At 40.4% G+C, this 19,108-nt stretch overlaps 1 protein-coding gene across 6 annotated transcripts in view; it reads right to left on the bottom strand.

The window, feature by feature from the left end:
- The window catches only part of CASK (peripheral plasma membrane protein CASK), an 822,681-nt gene that overhangs the window by 17,695 nt on the left and 785,878 nt on the right, over positions 1–19,108 (bottom strand). For all 6 annotated transcript variants that reach the window (XM_075887512.1, XM_075887514.1, XM_075887513.1 and 3 more), the window contains 4 exons: positions 7,003–7,101; positions 6,049–6,190; positions 4,196–4,345; positions 2,904–2,984 (listed from right to left, as the gene is read on the bottom strand). In XM_075887512.1, coding sequence (XP_075743627.1) covers positions 2,904–2,984; positions 4,196–4,345; positions 6,049–6,190; positions 7,003–7,101 — 472 coding nt within the window. The remainder of the gene's footprint in view (positions 1–2,903; positions 2,985–4,195; positions 4,346–6,048; positions 6,191–7,002; positions 7,102–19,108) is intronic.

Here is a 19,108-nt window from a genome sequence, read left to right as displayed (position 1 = left end):
CATCCTCAACGTGAGAGCCGTCCGTACGTGTTTCCAGCATGTCGAAGATGGCTCAACGTGCATGATTTCAAGCCATCCCACGAGTGACTCATGTCTCAGTGCGTAGGGGATGGTTGTTTCATCTGTTGGAATGCACCACTAGGCCGAGCTGGGTGGGCAGGTCACGCAAACAAGATCAGCCACATGCATTCAAAACAACAACTGAACTTTTATTTTCTTTGAAGTGCACAAAGAAAAATCGTGTGGTTCCTTGTGCTTGTGCTGTTGGCATTCACACACAGAAGTGCCGTTTCACGGCGCTACACGTCCATCTTGGTGCTGTTTAAGACATGGACTGCTGCCTTTTCGATCCTTCTATTGGTGTACCTTCTGCACACCTCTTATGAATAGGTTATCACGATTGGCCGCGAGATTGAGCAGAGTCGCCACCTGGCGGCAACTGGCCCAAATGGTGAAGTGTGGATTGCTCCTTGCATCGTCTGCTAGCCACGTCGTATTTGTATGTGTGCGTACATCATGCACGTTCTCAAAGTGTGGTTTGTCCAATCATGTCAGTGCGAGTGTAACTGTTTCTACGTATGCCTGTAATGACGTACAAAAGCATCTAGTCTTGCTCGACTGCTAATGCATTATAATAAGATCGGCGAGTGGAATCCAGAGTGCTGTTTATTGTGGTCAAACCCTCCATTCACCAGAATAATTTCAGAGTGGGTGCCGCTTTCTGTTTCAAGCACATCGCAAAATGCTTTTGGTATCCTCCTAAACATGAGGACTATTGAATTCCGTGTGAATGCAGCATTTTATAGTGACTCGGTTGTAAAAAATAAAAAAAAAAGGCTCGAGGTTATGCTCTTCTGCTCTGCTGGTAGGTGTGCAACTACGGCACTGTAGTTTATCGATCATGAGGAGCTTTAGTTGTGTTTATCTGGCCGTGGTACCACTACATAAAAATATTACTCTCACGTAAACTGTGAGACTTCAGTACTTGCACTGTACTTAAAACAGAGTTACCGTGCGCAACTGTGTGCTTAAATTTAGGAACGCTTTAAAGAGCCCAGAGGTTGAAAAATAATTCAGACGGCAAGCCTTACATATAATGTATAATTTTCCTGAAAATTTCATGTTTTTTACATTGTCTTCAGCATTTGTGTGGCATTGTTAGTGACCGACGAAAGGCAGTGATAATTTTTTGTCTGGAAAAAAAAAAAAACATGCTTGTCCCATTAACCAGGCTATATGCGTACACGTGGTGAACGTAGTGTAGCGCAAAGCACTGTCAGCCCCTAAGCTTTCCTGACTACACTTATCGACTGTCCTACATTTCATGGTGAACAGAGTGAGAGAAAAAACATTTCATGCGTATAAGGTGCGAACGGTGAATGCGGGCTTTTGACGATCTTTCTTTCTCGCTTTTTTGTGGTATGTAAATGACAAAGATGTAAATAAGAAGTTTAGTCATGCTACAGCAGTGCGTGGCAGGCGGAACACAAGCTAACCATGTACAAACAACACAGCAAAGGCATAATTTAGTGCGAAAGCATGAAGAGAGTCACACAAGGCGAGTATGCCTATGAAAGGCAGAATGTGTTTTACTCGCGAGTAATGTTAACGTTGCATAGGTGTCGTGCACCGATTCAGTAGAGAAGAGCGTAGATATTAACAGTAAACTCTAGTTAACGCATTTCATCCGCCAAAAATTGGCTTAGACCGCACGCAACGAAGCACTGCTGCGTGTATTTGTATACGTGCCACCAACTGCCTAGCCACACCTGCGTGGGACGCTGCTGCCACCTATAGCCCGATCTTGCCGTGAACCGCCCGCGCCCTCTTGCATGTAGCGATGGCCAGGGCTCTGCCAAGCTCTTTCGCTGTACTCGCATCCTTGGCACGTATGAATGTTGCTCTCAATTATTTACTGTTTTCGTTTACTACGCTTAGAGCAAAACGGTCATTTGTAGTGTACGCCGCTGGATCCATGTATCTCAGGTCTTCTCCATTGCTGTAATAACTTCTCTTTCAGACAACTATCTCTCCAGGACCTTATAGTGCTTTTGATTTAGGTGAACCTAATCAAACAAGGTCAAATGAAGGGGCGTTGAGTGCAGTTAGAGCACCAATAATATGTCACATCTACACAAATGATTGAAAAGCTATTCCCACATCACACAGTACCTACAAAGGGGCATCTCTAACATGCAAGTGCTGGACACTTTAACAGTAAAACAGATAATACGCATAGGAACTTAAACTGGCTTCAGCACTAGTAGCCTATTTCAGCAAGTTTTTTTGTCGACAGTGTCAAGCATTAAATGCAATGCAAGACATCCAGGTATAACAGCACTGTAAATAACAGATGTATGCTTCCGTCTTTAAACATTAGAAGACTTTTCTACTAAAGCATTATACCCTGTGGAAAATCACCTGCAAAACTTTTTTTTTACCTGTACTTTTCTCTGACATGGTCTGTTTTTTTAATATTCTAACAGGAATGTGTCAAAGCTCCTAGCTACACCTCTGTACATCTTCCATTTTGTATTTTATTCACACGCTTTCATATATTACAGTGTGCATTAGAAATTGTCCAGTTCCTCCTGCTGATGATGTCTCCACATAGCAAATGTCATCCCCAAGTTACACTCAAACCTCCTTGTAACCAAGTTGCATCTTACATAAATAAAAGTCTGTTAATATGTGAAAATTCGTAATAAAGGTATACACTCAAACCTTATTATAAAAAAGTTGCATTTTGCTAGAAAATAAGTTCGTCATATTTGAAAATTCGTCATATCTGATAATCCCAACATGGCATGAGAAACTAAGGTAGCAAATATACACTGCTGCGCCTTCATCTTCTCTGTCGTTTTATGTGCCTTGTTCAGGCCCAGATATAATTCACTACTCACGTGGAATGGGATATGCATATTTGTTTGGGTAGCTGGCGATGAGGGTGTTTTTGATGTGTCTCCGGCCTACACCGTGGGCTCCTGGAATGAAAAATTTCAAATAGACATGTGTGACAAAGCAATTTTCTCATTATGGTTCTCAATATACGCAGTGTTGTAATTGATGCATGTAATTCTTCAGCGCTCTTATTTAGGATCCTGATTTCACACCAAGCTCAACAAGCTTGCTTAAGTTGTTGTAAAACTTCTCTTTTTTCAAGGCCTTCATTTTCTTACTCTACTTATTTACAAGACTGCGAAGTAGTGAGCATATGCAAACTGAAGAAGTGACATAAAGTAGAGTTACAACTTTCACAAGAATGTGTGTGAGCTTCTCCCCAACCTTGATGTCATTTAAGGTATTACCTATGCCTAGTTGCATTGTGCTTATGTAAAGCTACACAAAGGGCATAAATATAAGAACATAAATGATTTACACAGAAAGTGTGTAAACTATTTTTTTAAACAAAATAATGAGTGAGTACAGGCAGCATTGGGTGAAAAAGTATCATCATATCAGCCACGAAACAAATAACAGTAGTAATACCCTACATTTGGTGGGAATGTTATGAATTCAAATTCAGTGCTTAGTGCTGCAGTATACCCTGAGGTTCTACCTAGCGGTCCAATTTATCTCTTGAAAGAAACACTGACAGTCATTTTTCTGTAAGAATTGTCTAGTCCTTCTTATCACAGAAAAAATGCTGGTAAATGTCAGATAACTTTACGCAACGTAAAATGATACTTCTTCAAGGCCTATTCCATTCCTGCGAATGCTTTACGACTACAAGATGCTAGCCCAACCAGAAATCCTTTTATAAGCGAAATTATCACTCTCAGCTTTGCTGCTATATGACATCTACAAAATTACCTGTCACGACGCCACAATAATGCTGATAATGACTCTCAAGTAGAGTATTTCAAGACAAATTTTAATGAGGAAATAAAATTGAACTATTTTCAAGCTTCCCAACTTCCGAAGTGTTACCTTATAATGTATGAGATACATGTAGCTTCAACCATTTTAATAGTATGTGGCACCTGCCTCCAAAATTTCCGACTCCAACTGCCACGCTTAATGAAATCTAGATGCATAACACTAGATAATAAAAAAAAAGTATTAGATATTGAACATAAACTGACAGTGAAATTCAAAGTCCACACACCACTGTAGAAATAATACTGCCACGACAGCGGTGCCACACGCTAACCTGCGACGGTCTGAGCCGCGCACATGTGACTGCAGTGCTTACCCAGTAGGACGAGTGTTTTCCGATGAAAGGATGGGAGCCGGACAACTTCCTCATAGGTGACAACATCCAGCTGATCGAACGCTGCATTGTGCTTGGCCAGGTACTTGTCCTTCAGGTGCTTCTTCTTGCGGCCGAAGATGGAGCAGTTCACTGCAAGTGCGGATGCGGATCACTGATGCAGAACTCCGGCAAGAGCTTCAATATGAGAGAACCTGAAGATAACTGGCAGTTGAGTCTTCTTATGACAAACTTCTGCCCAGCAGAATGACACTTTCACTATAGTAGTATGATATTTATCATAAGCAAACATTCCTTACAAGGCGACGCCAGCTAGTAACACTTTATATTTATTAATAGTGCAGAAAGGGGTTTCTGAGGGCACGTTTTGTTTGACAATCTTAATGAAAGCTGGCAGATAAAGAAGCCGAGAAATGTACATGGCTCTTTAACTGTGCTGTTTAAAGTGCAATGTAGCAATAGTGATACAGACGCGAAAAAAGTAACGTTTAAATTGGGGGCCCGAGCACTGGGCATGCAATCCGAAGGTTGCAGATTCAGTCTCTGCCGACAGCAAGATGTCTTTCTGTTCACATCACTGTCTTCAGATCTATATCACGAATACTACAATATACAAAAAACAGCACAATTAACACCCCTTGGCTTCATTAACTGCTGGTTTTCATCAAGGTTATATTTGTATTGCTGCATCCAGTCAATTGCTATGTATGTGTTCGTCATACCGAGGCTAGGCTATAAAAGCAAGATTTTTCATTTTTACAAAATACTGCTATCGGGTAAGATTTAAACGAAGTACTCTTTGCATCACACAGTTTCAGAGAGTTGCGAATTGAGCACTAGAAGTGACTGAGCCATCAGCTGATATGGATGAATGTAAACATACAGGTACCAATACATTCAAATTGCTTGTGCGAATGTAATGCTTGTGCGAATAGTGAGTTCTAGGTTCGAAAACAAATTCGAGGCCAATAGTGATGTGGTTTGAATAATTTTGAATCAAATTCCAATAGTATATATCACATTTCATGAAAAAAAATGAGTGTATATGTCATAACCCCACTAACCTACACAAATATATATATTTCTTTATTTTAAACAATGGATATGTCATTCTTTTTCGTTCAAAGAAAGCGGAAGCAGGGTTTGATTTTCGGTAGAATTCTTGTGATAACCTGTAAAATATGACATGTTTCAGAATTTACTATACTCTGAGCATAAAAGCTGGCATTACACAAGCTTTTAAACTTGAAAAAGAAAGAATCGAAGTGAGTGTGGAATGTCCATTTAACCTTGAAATGGTGTTTTGCGGCAGTGCTAATTTTACCTGGAAAGGTGTGTTCATGGTACAGCACTCCTCCACTGCTGTAAAACCATTTTCAAAAAGGGGTTACGTACGAACTAATAAACACCAATTTGTTCATTTTGAATACTACAAAATTAAATTCAAATCAAAGCAAATGCGAATACGTTAATATTCATACAAATATTTGGAAAGCTCCATTATGCGCACAAGCCTACAAATTAGCACAAACTAGCTCCCTGATAATCTGGATGAAGGCCCGTCTCAGTACAAAAGCTTACGAGGCGAAGCGGCTGACAGTCTTAAAGGGACAACAATGCCGTCAAAATGTGCTACATCGATAAAATGACCCTATCAGCACTAACAATACTTATCCAGTAAGAAAGAAAAGATTCCATAGTACCAAAGAACATAATCAAACTTGTGCCCCGTGTAACTTTTCAAGCTTTTCAAGTTGCCAGTGATGAAAGTGGCTAGTGCCTTTCCAAGCAGAGTCTGTCGCTTGATGGGAAACAAGATCGAGTCCTTTCCATACCCCCTTGGTCGTTCTTGGCGTGTTCCATGGCGATGCAAGCCATCCGCCACTCCTGGAGTTCGGGCGACGGAATAAGCCCGGCCGTACCGTCGGCCGTCTCTTTCTTGGCCTGCCACCAGTTGTGGTCGTCTTTGCTGATCACCTGTTGACCGCCGGGGAAGGCAAAAGGAAGGAGGGAAGCACAACAGGTGTGCACATGTTTCTTGAAGGCTCACACAAATGTGCTACTTTATATCTCTCATAACAAAAGGCTACACCAAGGCACAGGTAAAACAATGTTGACGAAAGTGAAAACAATTTAATCAAACCAATTGTAATGTGATCATATAGAGGAAATACATATGAATTTTCTCAGAGAGAAAGCCGTCCAATAGATGGAAAAAACTCTGTGGGTGTTGAATTCTTTGTAACATTTGGAAGAGAAAGCCTGCTTAGCTCTTGTAATGTTACGATATACAATCGAAGACTATACTTTTGCAATAGAGAGTGAGCCACGGTGTTACAGACAAGCATCAAATTGACATCCTCCACTGATCGCACTCATTGCTACACCCACATTTCTAGCTAATGAGCATATAACTATCATCCATACAGCGGCATACTATTTCTACAGCATATAGATTTATACTCACTCATGTTTCACCATAAATATAATTGTTACGCCACCCTTAAAGTCTGTGCATGGAACTGCATTTTTTTCTATTTATCATGTATTTTCTAGTGCTATCAAAGTAAATTAGCAGCTACATGTACAATAAAGGACTACCATGATTTCTTAGCCAGCAAAAATAATGCGCAGCTACAGCAGCAAGAGATGCAAATGAAAGAGGTCGCTTAAATACAGCTACGACCTTCTAAGACATGCTATATGTGGTCTAGCATAGCTCTGCTACAAAATAGAAGTAAAAGACTATAAGCGAGTGGGTAATGTCAGGCGCCGTAAAAGAAAAAGACCTGTAGAATGTCTCCTGTCTGGAATGCAATGCCGGCTTGTGCACATGGAATGAGATCATCATCCAAAGGATTGTAGTCGAACAGGGCACGAACGTATATCTGGAGGAGAGACAAGAAAACACGCAATGCCATCGTGAGGCTGTGAGAATGAGGGTAACGAAAAGAGTTTGGCACAACTGCACCGCTATTGCATAGTGTTTACTAGCAACCCAGCAACAGATTAATAAAGCCGTAAGAGAAGCATCCACTCATCAGGCACAATCAGCAGTAAGAAGGCCCAGAAAGCAGGCACATTTTAAATTTTGTTCCCGATTTATATTTATCCAAGACCCAAAATGTCTCCATATGGAGACCCAAATGTCTCCATAAACATATATTTTCAAGAGGAATGCAGTAGCAGTGGCAGCGGCAGAAGCACAGCAAACTCCACAAGCAACCAAATTATTAACTTCGCTTTCTCAAATGCTTTTCCTTTATCAATGCCCTTTTCACTGAAAGAGCAACTGACCAAAGGACTAACAAATAGATTGAATGATTGATGCATTGATCAAATTATTCACTGGTAGTAAACGATTGCTAGAAAATGATGTCCCAAAGCAACACAGAACCCTTGAAATGGTGGAAAGTTCCATGTCATTTCTGACTGAACAGGTGTCCTTGGAGATCACCCGAACTTCATTACAAGTTATTTTTGCATTCCATCTTACAAGAGGCAAGCAACAAAGCCAAGTGGTACTCAAGTGGTACTTCTTTATGCCCTGGCTCGCCCATATTGTTACTCTACTACTCAACCTACCAGGCCAAAATACTAGTTACTAGTGGCCATTAGCTTCTCTTATAGTTTATTGTTGGTTAGCAGCACTACCAATGAAAACCTTGTAAAGAGCTTTCCTTAGGATGACGTACACAAGGAGCAACGAAACATGCCGATACTGATGTCCAAGAATCTGTAAGACTCATGATGACGGCGAGGCATTAACAATACAGGCAGGAGCCAGGCATGAACATTTATTTGAATCGACAGCCTCTTACAGTGCCTTAAACGAGCCCTGCAACACTTTATGAACACATTCAAAAAACACTGCCAATCAGTAGTAGCGGCTCCCGACAACCTGCAAGCGTAGCACGCGGCCTGGAATTCACTATAAATTACCAAAGTCAGCTAAAAATTGCTTTCTCTTCTCTCGACAAATGACTGAAGATGCTTAAAAACCACTCGTAGAAGGCCTTCTATCAGCTATTAGCTGATTAGAACATGGTGTACTCGATCATTACAGGGACCGTCGCGGGAGGCCGCGACTTTTCCATGCATGCACCCGCGATTACGCCTTGTATTCCAAGAAAAAAAATCCTCAATGTCAAGAGGCATGCGTGATGTGTTTTCTCTGCCGCTCCCATCCCTTCCTGCTTTGCCTCTAGGGCTTTCATCGGGATGAGAGAAGAGAGAATGCGATAGCAGCATCTGACAAACAAATCTTTGTAACTCCGCTCGTACTAGACGGATTCTTGCGGTGTTGAATCGGTGAGGCAATAAGCTTTCTTAATGAATCTCTTTCATAGCTACTCGAAAAAGTGTTTCAGGGCTCTTTTAACAGCTAAATCTGGCAAAGATCATGGGTAGGTGCCTTATATATAGCACTCATTCATTTAAAAGATTTAAACCTGTCCAGAGACCCTATCAAGAATGAAGCGGTGAGATGAGTCATAGCCACTTTCAGAAATAAATGCAAGCTATGCTATGATTATGATAAATCTCTTCATGCCTTTTGTGGCACTGACAGAGTACAGAAGATTTAAATGAGTTAGAATTTGCTACGCCCTGATGCAATATTGTCTCACATGTTCAGAGTGTTGCAAATCCAAGAAAAACTACATCATGTGGTGTTTGTAAGCTCACATGTGATGCTTCTTTATGTCACCAAAACTGGAAGTTAAAGTTTTTATTTTCTGCACTTTACATAGCTCATTGGCTCAGGAATTTACTACCAGTAGACCAATAAGCAGGAATGCCAAAACAAGCAAACATTTAACAACTCGCACTCCCTGACAATACAGCCCATGACAAATATGTGCTTTCTCACTATGTGTTTGGCCCTAAAAGCTACAACACACACAATACAGCATCTTTACATGCACATAACAGGAAATGGAAAGGCAGGCAAGACAACAAAGAGAAAGTCAAAGGAGATGAAGATACGAAACAACACACACACACACAAGCATAAAAATTATACGCAGGTGCCCCATTGTTAACAGCTGTCTTACAGGCGCTTTACATCTGCCCAGTCTTTACGACCTCGGTATTGTTACTATAAGCTGAAAAGGCAAAAGCCCTTAAAAAGCACCATGACTGGTCTTTTTGCAATCAACGAAACAGTCATGCAAAGTCAGTGTGTGACACCAGCTATTTTAACAGGTGTAGATTTACTTAGTGATCATAACCCCACGTGTATAAAAAAGATTATACATATCGTTCCAAATTTCTGTTTTAATCAGTAAGAAATTCAGAGCAGAACTTGACGCAAGCTTGAATAAAGACTAATACAAAATTAATAGATATTAAATCACCCCACATAATGTTCTTATCCAAGAGAATAAAGGTCCACAATTATTAAAATTTTGAAAGAGTCGAAGCCCTTGTTTGGAGACCACGAGAATGAGGCTAAAAAAAGAATAAAGTGGTTGAGAGCAGGAAGGCTCATGTTCACAACAATTACGAGTTCGTAAGAGAATGAGTTCATGAATATGAATGCTAAAGCTAAAAAAGTAATCACGAAATTTAAGTCTTCAGAAATGTTTCGCAGAATTAGCAGTGTTTTTGCCCGTGACTTTCAAGAGTGCAAAAGAAGCACCGCAAGTATTATCTTGCCTAGCCTTGGATAAAGTGTGTTTGCATCTAGGTGCTTTGAAAAGGTTGAAGAGTATGCAAATAGGGACATGAAAGTCCTCACAATTAAGAACAGAACAAAGATTGTCTCTGATTGTACAACAAAGTATGCGTGTTCATAATAGAAGTGGTCTTAAGACACATTAAATGAGAAAATAATTACAAGGCATGTAACAAAAAGTTTATTTTATTTTGAGATATGTCAATGATACACAACTAGAGCACAGGTTACAATGTCAGGCTTACTCAAAAGCTTTGCAACAAAAGCCCATGAATACACAGAACACAAAGTGCCCAACTCAGCAAATCAACGAAGGATTGAAAAATTGTTGCAGTTGTTAAATTATTTATATGCATGCCCATTAAGACAGTAGACTATACACTTTACACTTTCAATCTACGAGCAAAACATGAGATCTTGGAGCTAACTGACTCAAATGAGCCTGTATACTTTACAGCAGTCCAAGAAAAAGAACACATAAGCCAGCGAGAATTCGCTGGTACATAGCACTACACAGACGCATAAAGAAGTGCGACACATTTTCGAAATGTTCTAAATGAATCACCGACAAGTCATCCGCTCTTCATATGTATTTTTAAGGAGCCTTGCAACATTCCATATTTTCCAACAAATAACTTCTCAAATACCTCTTGTGTGAGAAAAGTTACCGACAACCAATGACTTGCCCTGCGATGCCTGCATGTTTTTTATGCCATCGCTGAGATTACCCCATATAGTCGAGCACAGTGCTGAGAACATAAACCTTAGGCTCTGGATGATCTACTTGCTTGCCTGCCATCACACTTTAGTTTCAAACGTGAACCATTCCTCTGCCTCTTGGAGGCCAAGATGAAACGTGAGACCGCCAAGGCCACACGTTTTGAAGCCAATGCATACGCATGCACTACTGTGGCTTCACTACTTCATCGCTTCGCTCTCCGGTACGTTTGCTCAAGCGACAAAGATGCATGCCTCGAATTCACTGCACCTGCAATGACAATGCGCAAGGTGAAGTTGAATGAATGGTGTTTTCTATGGTTTGCATGTATGCCCATGTGACTTTCCACTGAAGGAGTGTTTGTTAATGACCTTGCTTATTGAACTAATGTATAATGTTGTTCATCGTGTGACCATGATAATGTGCTATGCCATTATCAGCAGACATCAACTTGCAAGCGTTGCAAAATGTGAGACTTCCCGTGTCAGTATAAATGTATCCCGCTCAGCATCTCCATTTAGGTGCGCCATTGTTCCTAAAAAGCACCGGACAAAATTTAAGGGCTTTACTGAACTTCTCAAGCTAATAAACACTAACAACTTTTCATTAGTAAGGTAGAACTGAACATCAACACAATATCCAAAGATACTCTTTTTCAAAGCCTCCCATTATTTGTGGTGCGTGAAAAAGCTGCCAACAGCTACGTCTCTGTGTAACATTATAGGTATGCAAAGCTTGGCAGGGGTTTGAAAATTCGAATTAGAAAGAAATTGCATTTTCATTTTCTTTTTTTTGAAAAATATAGCTACTTCCTATTGCACCTACCGAAAAAAATTTTTTCATCTTCAGTATTCGTGACAGTACTCTGTAGCAACAAAAAAATGTTTATTTATAATATTTAAAAAAATGTTGTAAGGTCCCTTTTTACATTTTCAGCCCCACTGCATATTAGATTAGTAAATGCTGCATATCTAGCTCCAAAATTTTAGAACTCCTACGCTAAGTTGGAAGCTTACACATATAACAAAAAGCAGGTACATTACACAATTCGAACCTAAACTCTCCACAAGCTATTGTATAAAACAAGGAGCAAGTTCTTTCCGCTATCTGAGATGCTCTTCAAAGTCAGCAATGTACGGTATCATTGAAAACACCGAGGGCATTATCAACATTTTCATTCACACAAGACGCTTTCCGAGCATTGCACCCAGCTGCAAAATTTCTGTATTCAACCTAATTAATTTTATAGAATAACAAAAACAAACAACAAAATGCTACGTGAAAAGAAAGTAAACAGAAGGTATACCAGTTTGCTTATAAAAATTACAACCCCCAAGGAGCCCATAATAATCAAGTTGTACACAAAGTCAATCATTTCGAAACAAGCCGTACCACCAACCCCCCAGATTAAACTAATAGTACATGAACTTTCCATTTCAGTGAATACTTGTAGACGTCTTACTTAGATCATACACTCCTATATTGTGTAAGGTATGTGTGTTTCAACAATTTTTGTAAAGCACCATTTCTGCGTGCACACATTTTTACACAAGCAAGCGATCGATCACACTACGATTGAAAACGATCGATAACTGCAGTGATTGCTGGGAACCCTGTCATCTACTTGGAAGGACAAAAGCAAAAGGGTCACCGCTACCACGATGTACAGCCTTCACAAAACAGCACTAACTTGCACTACTTGGCGGCTACGCAGGTGAAAAAACGTCCCTTTCAAATGAGACAAGGGCACACTACAGACATGGGCCCTATGAGTGTCACGTCTACAATGTAAAAAGCTTAAGCAAAATGCTTGGAGGCTATGACACATGCAACTATGTACATCATACTTCCTCCTTACTTGTGCCACTACACATGCATATACTGCAGACAATGAAGCAATAAAGCAAAGGCTAAATTAAGGGGCACCACAGTTGGCTGATGAGAATAATGACTTTAGCAATGCCTTTTCATGTCACAATGTGACAAACATGCCAATGTCACTGCCCTAGCTAGCACAAAGTCTGCAGAAGCTTGAAGCTTGCCCTTCACTACTGCATGCTCTGAAAACAGTTGCACTCCTTGGATATATTCACATGGATGCAACTAACTAGTCACAAATGTACATCTTTGCGAGTCGTATAGTTGATTTTGTCAGAGTGTTAGGTGTTGCCTTAGATGAGACAACCTGTAAAAGTTTTGGCCCAAGTTGATATTAGTGTACGTATGTTGTCATTACCGGAGCAAATACATGATGCCATAATAAAAAAAAATGCTACATAAATGGAGGCTGGTAAAGTATGTTTCTGGAACTCCCCCTGCATTTGTTCTCTGTAAAAGTGCACAACTACCTTGTAAGTGCACGCCAAACTTAGCCAGCTGTAGTTGAACCAGTAACTGTGAAAGTGTTTGACAGCATAGCAGAACAGGAATGTGGAAATGTATTTTTTTTCTTGCTTTTAATGTTTACACTCACTGCAATACTGCAAGGAGCACTGACACAAAATTTTGACGGCGAGGTAATGAGTGAGATAGATTTATTTAGAGACTTATGCAACACCTATAAAATATCGAGAGTAAATATAGCCTAGAACCTACTTAAAATCAAATTTAAAGTGCATGCCGCGAGACTGAGCGAGACGCTGAGCCCCACCGACGCCGCCGACATCAGTGCGGCCGGAGTGTAAACAAACCTACGTCAAGAGTTTGTGTTGGCTCTTTGATTGCATGCACCTTTCGCTTGTGCTACGTGCGATTTCTTCCTCCGTGCCTGCGGCTTTGCGTGTGCCGGCTGTCAGAGCAGCAGCCGCTTTCGCATACTCTCGTGCGTGCCGCCACGTCACAGTTTTGCGCGCTGACGCGGCCAGCTGCGTTAACCTTGCTACTGTAACTGCTTTTGCATAGTTCGATGATCTTTCAAGCCATAAATGGCAAATGGGCACTCTGAAAAAGTCTCTAAATAAATAACCGCCATGCACTTGTTTAGACGAGGTTTCCAGCAGTAATAAGTGGGTCATAAGCTACCTATTCCAAGAACAAGAAAATAAAAGGTGAAAAGATTTTCTGTCAGCGCTCCTTTCAGGAAATTTCCCATTAGCTGTGCTGGAGATACAATAGAAAATTGATGGTTCTTATTTGGATACCGAGCTGCCCACAAATGTTTCTTGAACACAGCAGGTATAAAATAATTAATATAAAAAATGTCTTTTTCCGTACACAACTCAAGATTAAAAGGCACGTATTAATGCGAATGAATCAATGCTGTGCACATGTCAACTTTAATTATCAAGGTTAGATGGCAAATGATTATTATAGCTTACATCCTTAACTAATTTTCATCAGGGATTATATGTTCAAAAATGCATGAAAAAGGAAGTTGTTGCCCTCCTAAATAAGAAAAAAAAAGACTCCAAAAAAATACAGTATAAAACTTAAAATTCAATGTATTCAATGTAACAAAGTAACTGAAGCCAACTTTTTGAAGTATACAACAAAGAGATGAAATAAACAAAAATTTTGGATTCAAAAACAGAGGTCATGAAAGAAGGTTACGGTGTGCCTTCACACTATTTTGCAGCAAGCTAGTAAAACACTAAAAAGAAAATTTACAGAAAACGAATTTCTCTTGGTGCTAACAGGACTTGAAAGAGTAGTTGTGAAACACATTTAGAAGTTAACTGCTCAATAATGTGATGCCTTACTTTTCAGTTACAAAAAAAAAGTATGACTTGTGATGATACATGAAAACTGCAATAAATTTCTTTAGAAAACAAACAGTGGCATCGTCTATCACTGCGTCAGAGTGTGCATGTTACGCGATGTGCAAGAACAAATATACCACTGCAGCAGTAAACACACAAACAAAACATGGCAGTGCACTAGAGAGCTAGCAATTTTCAGATACGGGCTGCTTAACGGTGCTGCACTTGCTACAATCTCGGAACAGGACCACCCAGTTACAGAAGCGTACAAGCCATAGTCTTGATTCCATCCTTTCAGAGTTGTCCCTCCAAAACATGCCAGAAAACGGGAGGTAGATGCCTTTAAACTATTGCGGGCAGGCTGAGTTTTCCTAGCTGCTAATACTTCCATCTTTTTGTCAGCACTGGATAGACCAACAGGACAGAAACACACATATGTGTGACTTAGCAGGAAATGTGCCACACTTCTAAGCTCAAGAACGCAGACTAGATTTCTGGCCGTAGGGGCTGCATTTTGATGGTGGGGGTAGGGGATACAATAATCCCATATCACTTAGATTACTGACTATAATTTCAATGGGGGCAAAATGCAATGACACCATTCCATTTAGTGCACGTTAATTAACTCCAAGTGGTCAAAATAAATGCAGAGCTCCCCCACTACGACACGCCCCAATCAAATTGTGGCTTAGGCACTTCAAACCACAAAAAGTAATATTGACATGACAGACAGTAGTACTATTGCAAACATGAGTAATGTGCTCTGCCACAATATGTCAATCTGGGCTTCTGTCACTCATATGAGAAAGCATCACTGGAAGTGACGAGTCGAAAGCCTTTCCTGTATTCCTAACTCACTCCTTGCCTTTCATTGAGTTCATCTTTGGTGACATAGTACTTAGAGTAAAGCACCTTTGCTTTTGACCAGTAAGTTGATGTGTTCTTTGTGCTGCAGCTATATAGCATGCACTATGTTGTGTAACCTTTACAATGAAGCTACCTGTATAACAAAGTATATTTCAGCTCCTGAGGGCTACATTATAAAGGTCTTTGACTGCCCTTGAACCATTTCAACTGGGTTTACTTAGCAACAACGTACAGCAAGTAGTACCAACAGTAAGAATGTGAGCAAGATCTGCAATCATGCAGCTGGACAAGCCTACAGGCTCTTTTTAAAAAAAATTTGACCGCAGTAGATCGGGCAAACACGTGAACATTTCGCTAGGCCGAGCTTCTTTCACAGTTTTATTTTTGTCACTTGTAAAACTGAAGTATCATAAATTTGCAACTGCGGTTCAACACTAGATCCTTCATAACCAGGCAAAGCTAATCCGTAGCAAAACAAAAGCAAACAATGCAACTGGGCAGTGGCTGCAAAATATCCTGCCAGCACAACTGACGATCCAGGAAAATCAAGGCATACTATTCTCGACTGGAAGCAACCCCGTCCTCCCTTGGTGGTGTTGCGAACGGTGAAGCAGTCTTGGGCCTTCATTAGGAGGACACATCAAGTCACGTGTACGGCAGCGATTTCCAGTGGGAGCAGGCCCGCTGAAGCTAGCGAGAGCAGGAGTGCACAGTTCTGGCACACAGACTCCATCGGTTTGGTCCATTGGTGTCTTCTGCTTCGTGTGGGCTTGTGGTCCAGTCAAAGGCAAGGCGTAGCAGCTCATCACTTTTGAGTTGTTCTTCTTGAAGAGTTTAGTTCCTACACTAACCTCTCCTGAAATAGATATGGGACAATGTGTCCAAGCAGACACGCCTACCCGCACACACTAGACGACAGATCAATAGCTCCTTATGCATCCACAACTACTGAACACATGTTAAGCCGCAACGGAAAAACATTAATGCAGCTACAGCAGTAAAATGCTTTCTGTACGCTACACACTTGTTCACGCATGGGTTATTTCTGAGGAGAACAAATACAAGGCTTCATTGAATTTAATTTCACACTTGAGCCACAGATCAATATCACAGCGAAGTCCACTGACTGCTCTTGCCTTTTGAGTGCTTTATGTGCAACTGTAAAGCCTGCCCAGCTGAGTTCTCCTTTGTTTCTTAAGAGCAGTATGACTTCACATTTTCACCAATTTTTCCTTTTCTGCTCACAACCAACCAACTTTTTTTGTGATATTCCATTTATCAGTGAGAGCAAAAGCAGGACAAGAAAGATAATAATATATACTTAGGCTTATTCACGAGCTGAACTGTGTTTCCTGTGTGTGATGCATGGCTGTCGTGAGAGTGTGCAACTGTATATAGTAAAGTAAAGCATTTTAAAAGAAATAAACAGTTAAAAGTTAGCACTCAGTGTCCACTTTTCTGTCCTCTTTTGGGAGTTGCACAGTAAAGAATTTGCAATTTTAAAATAATGCTTCAGAAGTGTGCTGCACTGGTCTGCTTGGTACAGACACTGTGCCATGTGCAGTTTCCATATGTACATTCAATCTGAAGCACTGTTCGATATTGTCTGAAAGCCAGAGTGTATTAATTAAGTTTATAATCAGAAATCACAAATTACCAAAGAGAATGGTCAATATTCAAACCTAAGAATATGCCCAGCTTTCAGTGTGCAAGTAAGCTTTCCATCACCTAGTGCAAATAAATTAAAGTTGATAATCAGTGCGTATGTGTAGGCATCATCCTAGAGCACTTGCATACTTCATTGTAATATTTTTCTTTAACATGAAATCCTACTGCACCCCCCCCCCCCTTTGTCCTGCCTTTAGCATTTGTTATTGGGCTTAATTAAATGCTGATTGATCTAAGGGAAATGACTAGGAGCTTAAAAGCGACTTGCACAACTGTTCACAAGAAGAACTAAATTTCTGCATATGACGTACTATTTTTCTGCAGTGTGTTTCATCCAAGACTTATGTAGCTTGGAATAGAGCAGCAATGTTTTGTAAAGTTATGCTATTAAATCATCCAATGAATTGTTCAAGAAAAGAAAATAATTCTGATCTATAAAATGCTAATGAGGCATTGTCGCAGAACTATGTCTATGTTTACCAAAAAACAACCAAAACAGAATGTCAATAAAGTCCCAAAGCATATTTGACATTATAGTATTTACATTTCTTTTCTACATAACAAAATACATGCAAGAAAATACAGGGCCTCATTGGTCTTATACCTATCCCCTAAATTTCTTATAATGATACGCTACAAACTTTCGAAAATATGATTATTCAGACTTGCAATTTCCTAAAATGACTGAACACTTCACAGAAGCCCAAAACAGCCGTAAAGAACCATACAGGAACAAAATAGAATGCAAACAAATGCAAATAAATATGAGTAGCACATAGAATAGGTGGAAAACACAAGAAATACAAGCAGCCAGGCATCATACACAAAAATGTTTATAAGTACTACGACAGAAATCAGGAACACACACTAAATGTAGCAGAAAACTTGCAGCCATGGGTAAGGCTGTTTCTTCGAGCTGCCTCAGCTTGTGCGTAATTACAATAAGAGTGCCCCACCATAGGCCAGCCAAGAAATACGGTGTATTACTGTTAATGCTTAAAGGGACACTAAAGGCAAATAATAATTTACGTCAGAGTGAAAAACAGATGTTTGGGATTGTCTAAAATGGCAATATTATCAATAGCAATGCTCTACTAATTGAAAAATTAATGTAAATACACGACACCACATGCACCACGAGTGGGATCCTAAAATGATCTCAATGACGTTGTAGGGTCAGACTACAAGTAATCACCGGTAATCAAAGCAGCTGCAATAAAAGAACCTTCTGTGCAATATGATATGTAATAAAATGCTGCTTGTCCATTTATGTTTGATTCAATGAAAAAATAACTGCCTGTCGAATGGAGAATGGTGCGAGCTGCTCAAAAGTTTCGTTTTCCCCTGGTTAGGCTAGATAGGTGGTGCCATCTAGTCATCATCATCATCAGCCTGACTACGTCCACTGCAAGACAAAAGCCTCTCCCATGTTCCGCCACTTAACCCGGTCCTGTGCTTGCTGCTGCCAATTTATACCCACAAACTTCTTAATCTCATCTGCCCACCTAACCTTCTGTCTCCCTCTAACCCGCTTGCCTTCTCTGGGAATCCAGTCAGTTACCCTTAATGACCAGCGGTTATCCTGTCTATGCACTACATGCCCGGCCCATGTCCATTTCCTCTTCTTGATTTCAGCTATGATATCCTTAACCCCCGTTTGTTCCCTAATCCACTTTGCTCTCTTCTTGTCTCTTAAGATTACACCTACCATTTTTCTTCCCATTGCTCGCTGCGTCGTCCTCAATTTAAGCTGAACCCTCTTTGTAAGTCTCCAGGTTTCTGCTCCGTAGCTAAGTACCGGCAAGATACAGCTGTTATATACCTTCTTCTTGGTGGATAGTGGCAATCTACCTGTCGTTATTTGAGAGTGCTTGCCAAATGTGCTCCACCACATTCTTATTCTTCTAGTTACTTCAATCTCGTGGTTAGGCTCCGTGGTTATTACCTGCCCTAAGTATACATCTAGTGGGCCCAGTTAAACCAAGCAAGCAGAAAATTTTTCAATGGCCGCTGCTAATGCTGTGGCTCCCGCTACTTTCACTCTGCAGCTGCTAGAGTAGGCGGCTGCACAGTAAAGGAGGGCAACATTGGGTAAGACAACTGCTGCATCAGAAGGTCCATTTTCAGGCAAGTGCGCCAACGCTCTGCGGACCACTAAAACATGATTTTATTTCAAAATAAGCATTTCCTTGGCACGGAAGTAGCAATATGAGGTTTCTGAACCACTATTTCGGCAATCGACGTCAATTTAATAGTTGATTTTAGTG

This window comes from Rhipicephalus microplus, chromosome 1 (assembly GCF_043290135.1).
Source record: "Rhipicephalus microplus isolate Deutch F79 chromosome 1, USDA_Rmic, whole genome shotgun sequence".
NCBI lineage: Eukaryota > Metazoa > Arthropoda > Arachnida > Ixodida > Ixodidae > Rhipicephalus > Rhipicephalus microplus.
The sequence above is the reverse complement of the archived record's forward strand: the minus strand, read 5'-3'. Positions and strand labels throughout refer to the sequence as shown.